Source organism: Olea europaea, unplaced genomic scaffold (assembly GCF_002742605.1).
Source record: "Olea europaea var. sylvestris unplaced genomic scaffold, O_europaea_v1 scaffold1888, whole genome shotgun sequence".
Lineage (NCBI taxonomy): Eukaryota > Viridiplantae > Streptophyta > Magnoliopsida > Lamiales > Oleaceae > Olea > Olea europaea.
Genome location: NW_019236681.1, coordinates 19196 through 25440, shown reverse-complemented (window position 1 = coordinate 25440; position 6245 = coordinate 19196). Strand labels below are relative to the sequence as shown.

At 35.2% G+C, this 6245-nt stretch overlaps 1 protein-coding gene across 1 annotated transcript; it reads left to right on the top strand.

Annotated features, from left to right (window-relative positions):
* LOC111378867 (putative late blight resistance protein homolog R1A-3) lies at positions 1-5983 on the top strand. Its single transcript, XM_023002152.1, has 5 exons — positions 1-2794; positions 2877-2936; positions 3027-3068; positions 5294-5381; positions 5461-5983. Exons 1-5 carry the CDS (start codon positions 119-121, stop codon positions 5748-5750), a joined length of 3156 nt encoding a protein of 1051 aa, XP_022857920.1. The 5' UTR covers positions 1-118; the 3' UTR covers positions 5751-5983.
* The last annotated feature ends 262 nt before the right edge of the window (positions 5984-6245 follow it).

The following is a 6245-nucleotide window of genomic DNA, read 5'->3' as shown; positions in this document are numbered from 1 at the left end:
AATGCTTATACACGCGAAAATACCCTATTTAGATGAATAATGCTTCCTTTGATGCTTTCACTTTTCATTTCTTTACTTGAGCGACTTTTTGGCCTTGTGAGATTCTGAGAGATTGGAGATGGCTCATGCTGCTGTTGTTTCTCTTATGCACGCTCTTGAGCAGATCCTCCAACACCCAAATCTACATTTGAATCTTTTTAAGCAGCAAGAAATTGATTGTCTTTTTAAAAAGCTTAAGTCTTTACGGGATTTTCTTGAAAAATATTCCCAAAATAGCAGCGAACATGTGCTATCAGTGGAAATAAAAATCAGGGATGCGGCTTATTGTGCAGAAGATGTAATTGAATCCCACATATGCAATACTGTTCTTTCACAATCAGGAAGTCACGGACAGGAGAGTTCTTTACAGCACCTACTTCCTGTGCTCCCAATATCTGGCAGCGACCCTCATACAGACTTCCAGAAGATAATAAAAGAATTTGATTCCATCATGGAAGAGGTGGTGAAGATTGCGGACTTGCAGAATAAAATAACAGAAATTAATACACTCATGGAAGATTCTATGAAGATCACGGAGGGGATCGGGCAGTCAGGGCATTTTTTGCCATCAAGACCGGAATCTAGTGGCCAAAGTACTACAGTGGGATTTGAGGAAGATTTGAAGCAGGTAAGGGATCGACTCTGTAATGGATCATCTGGACTCCAAATCATTCCCATTGTTGGGATGGGAGGCGTTTGCAAAACTACTCTAGCTAGGAATGTTTATGATGATTCATATGTTGCGTATCACTTTCATATTCATGCTTGGGTAACACTATCTCCGCAGTATCATAAAAAGAAAATTCTTCTAAGCCTTCTAAATCACTTTGTTGTTCTTACTGGTGAGATACGCAAAGAGAGTGATGAGAAATTAGCAGATCGCCTTTACAAAAGTCTAAAGGGTAGGAAATATCTAATTGTAATTGATGACATTTGGAGTACTACTGTTTGGGATAACATGAAATTGTTATTTCCAAATGACAACATTGGAAGCCGAATTATAATGACAACCAGGATAACAGATGTGGCTGGTCATGCCAGCTTATCTACAAAACATCACCAGATGCGTTTTCTAAATGGGGAACAAAGTTGGAATTTATTTCGTGAAAAGGTGTTTGGACAAGAAAATTGCCCTCCTGACTTGGAAGATATTGGAAGGAAAATTGCAAAAAATTGTAAGGGACTTCCATTATCAATTGTGGTGATTGCTGGACTTCTCTCAAACGTTGGTAAAGCACGAGATGAGTGGAAGCATGTTGCTGAAAATTTAAGCACATTTATAGCAGAAAGAGATGGCCAGTGCTCAGAGGTATTAAATTTAAGTTTCAAGCACTTGCCTACTCATTTGAAAGCTTGTTTTCTTTATATGGGAGTTTTTCCAGAAAACTATGAGATTCCCGTTTCTAGACTCGTCAAATTATGGGTCGCCGAGGGATTTCTAAAACCGAAAAAACCTAAACACTTGGACGAGGTTGCAGAGGAATACCTTATGGAACTCATAAGTAGAAATCTTATTTTGGTTTGTCGAAAGGGGTCTAATGGGAAAATTAAATCCTGTGGCATACATGATCTTTTGAGAGAGCAATGCGTAAGGATAGCTCATAAGGAGAAATTTTTTTGTGTCAAGAGCAAGTATCTGCACTTTGGTCCGGAAGACGCAACGTTCATGCGCCGTTTGAGTATTCATGACGATGCCTCTTATAGTCCAAGTGAAGAGGATGTGACTGTGCAATCAATGTCTCGTGTACGGTCTTTCATATATAGTGGTTGGGATGAAACTCAATTGCATTCATATTATTATTTTGGTTGTCTGTTACTGAGGGTATTGGATATTGTTGGACTGAAGCTTACAAAATTCCCAGATGAAATACTTCAACTAGTTAACTTAAGGTACATTGCTATCACCTGTCTTGGTAAAATCCCTCCTGCTATTACCTTACTTAGGAATCTACAGACTTTAATTGTTGAAGATCCATGGGGAATTGCAATTGAACTACCAGATGAAATTTTTAATATGCCACAATTGAGGCATATAATAATTTCTCGAGCTTTCCTGTCTCCTGTTTTCTCTATTCCATTCCCTGATAGTGATAAACATTTCATTCTAGAAAACCTAGAGACACTTTCGATGGTACAAGATTTAGGAATGACAAAACACGTCCTTGAAAAAATGCCAAATGTAAAGAAGTTGGGAATTCATTATAATACCAATATATGGCATGTCTATGATGTCCACCTGCAAAAACTTAAAACACTAAAGATTGTCTTTGACTCGCCTACAAATTCAACTTTCCTGCGGAGCATCACTTCTGCCCCAAGGCTCAAAAAGATAACTTTGGAACGTGGTAGAATTGGTTGGGAAGATATGACGATTTTTGGTTCGTTGCCAAATCTTGAAGTGTTGAAATTGCACGAGTTTGCCTTCATAGGCCCAGCGTGGGCACCAATTGATGGGGAATTTCCTAAACTAAAATTCTTGCTCATTTGGGAGACGGATTTGGAGCACTGGAGAGCGGACAAAGCCCATTTTCCAAGCCTTGAGCACCTAATCCTGCGGAAGTGCTCTAAACTGGTAGCGATCCCTCTTGGTATTGGAGAAATAGCGACGCTTGAAATAATTGAGATAGATGACTCCAGTCCTTCTGCCGTGATATCTGCAGAGGATATACTTGATGACCAACAGAGCCAAGGAAATGAAGGCCTTCAAGTTCTCTTCCATCCAACGGAAGCAAAGATTAATCCTTCAAAATATGGGGTAATTCAGTCCCTCATCCCATATTTTTTCATGATACTCAAACTTTTAGATGCATCACTGACATTGATGAGTCTGTCTACAGTTATGGCAAGATGACTCAGGTGTAGTTTATCGACCAAAAAGGAAACTCGATATGTCAAAGGTAAATTAATTACTCACTCTATATTTGTATGTTAGTTTCTTAATTTAGATACATCAGGGAAAATATTGATTAATCTGCCAACTCATCCAGCAAGGGGCGTCTCCAACTATTCAAAATGTCGAGTCATCACAGGTAAATCAATTCCTTGCACATATTTGTATGTTAATTTCTTAATTTAGATCCATCCGGAAAAATATAGTTTAAACTGCCGACGCATCCAGCAACAGGACTCTCCAATTGTTCAAAATGTCATGGCGTTAAATCTACCCGAAATTGGGAAAGAAAAAAGTAGAATAAGTAAAATTAAGCCTCAAATCCTTGTCCAACTCTAATAAATCACAATCGTGTGTTTAATATCTTATAAACACAAGGGAATTAAAGAAGAATCTCTATTCTACAAATTCAGTACCAAATTTCATTCAACACCAATTTCCTAATATACATCTTTTTAATACATTCTTAATTAATACCCCAAATACATGTAAATAACCTTTAGTTGTTGCTAAACCTTGAAATCTTTCCATAAACCTTAAAAATTCAATTAACGTGACCTTTTACTTCTCCTGAAAATAAGAAGGAAATGGAGGGATGGAGAAGCCAAGCTTGAAGAATCGTGCATCTGATTCTTGTTCTTCTTTTTCTTCACTTCCTTTTTCTTTTCCTTTCCTTTTTCCGTCCTTCTCTTCTCTCGATTCTTCTCCGCCTCGGTTTTCTCTTTGGTCCCCCAACAACGTGAAAATGGATTGATGTCTAAAGTGTATGGATAACTATAGAATAATTGCAAGTCAAGTCCTCCAATCTTCATATAACATAATATTTAGTCCTTAAGTTTCCAATAATAGAAATTAAATCCATAAATTCCTTTATTACATCATTTCTAGCCCCTAGTACTTGTAGTTACAATTGAAGTCCAATGAAATTCATTTATTCAACTTAAGTCCTTATTTGATTTTGATTTTGGCTTTGACTAGTTGAATGATATATATATAGACACACACACACACACACACTTTGCATTTTCATAAATGTCACTCTTTGAAAAGGGTAATTATATTAGCACCACAAAATTTACTAAATATACCACGTTATATGGGTAATTAGCAAATAAGTCCCTATCGTTTTACTCATTGCGAAAATGATCCCTATCATTTTGAACCTGCTATTTACACCCTCATTTCAAGCATTTCTTGCAAAATTGATCCTTTCGGTCATATTCTGTTAAATCCATCTGTAAAATGTGTAATTTGATGTAAAAGATCCCTATTGTTTTCTATAATTACGCAAATGGTCTCTATCATTTCAAATTTGCTATTTGGATATTCAAATTGATATTTTTTTGCTTAAAAGGCCCTTCGTCCATTTTTCAATTATAACATTAAGAAATGACTAATTTATTATCATATTTAAATAACCAAATAGAAAATAGACATAATATAAACAAATTGTATCTAAAGTTTCTAATTTTTTTTAAAAGTACAAACGAGTCTCAGGAAAATAATTGAAGCATTTTAATAAACAAAAACATTTCATCTTCCCAATTGACCCACATACCCTACACCCATCGCCTACACTCTACCACTACAACAAAATTAATTAAATATATAATTAACACTATAATAAAAATAAAAAAAAGAATTAAAAATAGAAAAAAAATTATAAAAACAAAATGGCGATTCCTCATCAACTTTTTATTATTATTATTTTTTTATACTTTTAATTCTCTTTTTAATTATTTTGGTAGTGGAGGATGGGCCGATAGGCATACGGGTAGGGGTAGGTGGGTTAATTGGGAATATAAAATATTTTTTTATTAGAATGTTTTAAATTTTTTTATGTGAGATTTGTTTGTAATTTTTTAAAAAATTACAAACTCTATATGCAATTTTTTTTTATATTATTTCTATTTGTTTATTTAAAGATGACAATAAATTAGTTATTTCATAATGTTATAATAGAAAAACTGGACGTAAGGACTTTTTAAGTAAAGAAATGTCGATCTAAGTATCCAAATGTCAAAATTGAAATGATAGGAATTATTTATGCAATTACAGCAAACAATAGGGACCTTTTATATCAAATTATACATATTTAATGGAAGGATTTAATGGAATATGATGGAAAGGACCAATTCTGCAAGAAAGGTTTGAAATGAGGATGTAAATAGCGGATTCAAAATGATAAGGACCATTTTCGCAATGCATACAAAGGATAGGGATGTTTTTTGCTAATCATCCCACATTATATCCACACGGCAATTAAATGTTCATAGTCTATTTAAATGTGCCACGTCGGCAAAATCTTATTTCTTTTTCAAATAAAATTAATTTGAAGAATTAAAAGCATTAATTTGTATACAGCCGCCTGTGACGACTGCGGTTATGGAAGTGCACTTACACTGCGATGGATGCATACAGAAAATCCGCAAAATTGTGGCCAAAACAGCGGGTGAGATTATCAAAATCCTTGTTAGTTTTTAGTACTCATATTGAAGTGTGGTTAACAGAGACATTTGACGGCGTTACAGGGTACGGGGAAATGAAAATAGACAGACAGAAGGATTTGGTGACAGTGACTGGAGCAATGGACATGAAGGCTCTAGCTGAGACTCTCAAGAAACATTTGAAGACAGAGGTTGAAATTTTGCCTCCCAAAAAGGAAGGCGGAGGCCGTGATAAGGGGAAAGGCGGTGGCGGTGAAGAAGTCGGTGGGAATAAGAGGAAAGTTGGTGGTGGTACGGGGAAGGACGGTGGCGGTGAGGAAGGGCTGCACCAAATATTTAGCGAAGAGAATCCAAATGTGTGTAGTGTCATGTGAGAGGAGGGGAGAGGAAATTTGTATATGAAGAATAGAATGGATTATCTTATGTTGGTGGGTAGTTAATTGGGTTTCTTTGTTTAATGGATCGTTAAGGTTTCAGTAGAGTTAATTATGTTTTGTTCTTTCATAATTCTCATTGTTTTTATATTATTACTCAGTACAAACTACTACCAAGCACAAGTCATCATCTTTCTAAATCTACTTTGACATCCATTTTTGACATTCGATGATGTATAAAAAATTTGGCCATTAACTTAAATAAGTGTAATTTAAATAAATAACTAGATTGCCTGCCATGTCATGAGATGTCAATATAGTTCTAAATGTGTCTCCTTTTTTTGTGTTAATAATTGAAGTTTCAACTTTATATTAGTACTAGAACTCGTAAATAAATGACTTGAACTCCTTAGATGATTTTGAAGATGGATTTTGGTATAGGTCCAGCTATTGATTTTGAATTTTGGAATGGGTAGTGTAAAAATTTCTGTTTAC

Bases quoted from the DNA above. Each gene is read 5' to 3' on its own strand.
- LOC111378867 (XM_023002152.1), top strand. From the start codon at position 119: ATGGCTCATGCTGCTGTTGTTTCTCTTATGCACGCTCTTGAGCAGATC. The intron at 2,937-3,026 runs GTAAATTAATTA...CAACTCATCCAG, and splicing joins GGAAACTCGATATGTCAAAG to CAAGGGGCGTCTCCAACTAT. The intron at 3,069-5,293 runs GTAAATCAATTC...ATTTGTATACAG, and splicing joins AAAATGTCGAGTCATCACAG to CCGCCTGTGACGACTGCGGT.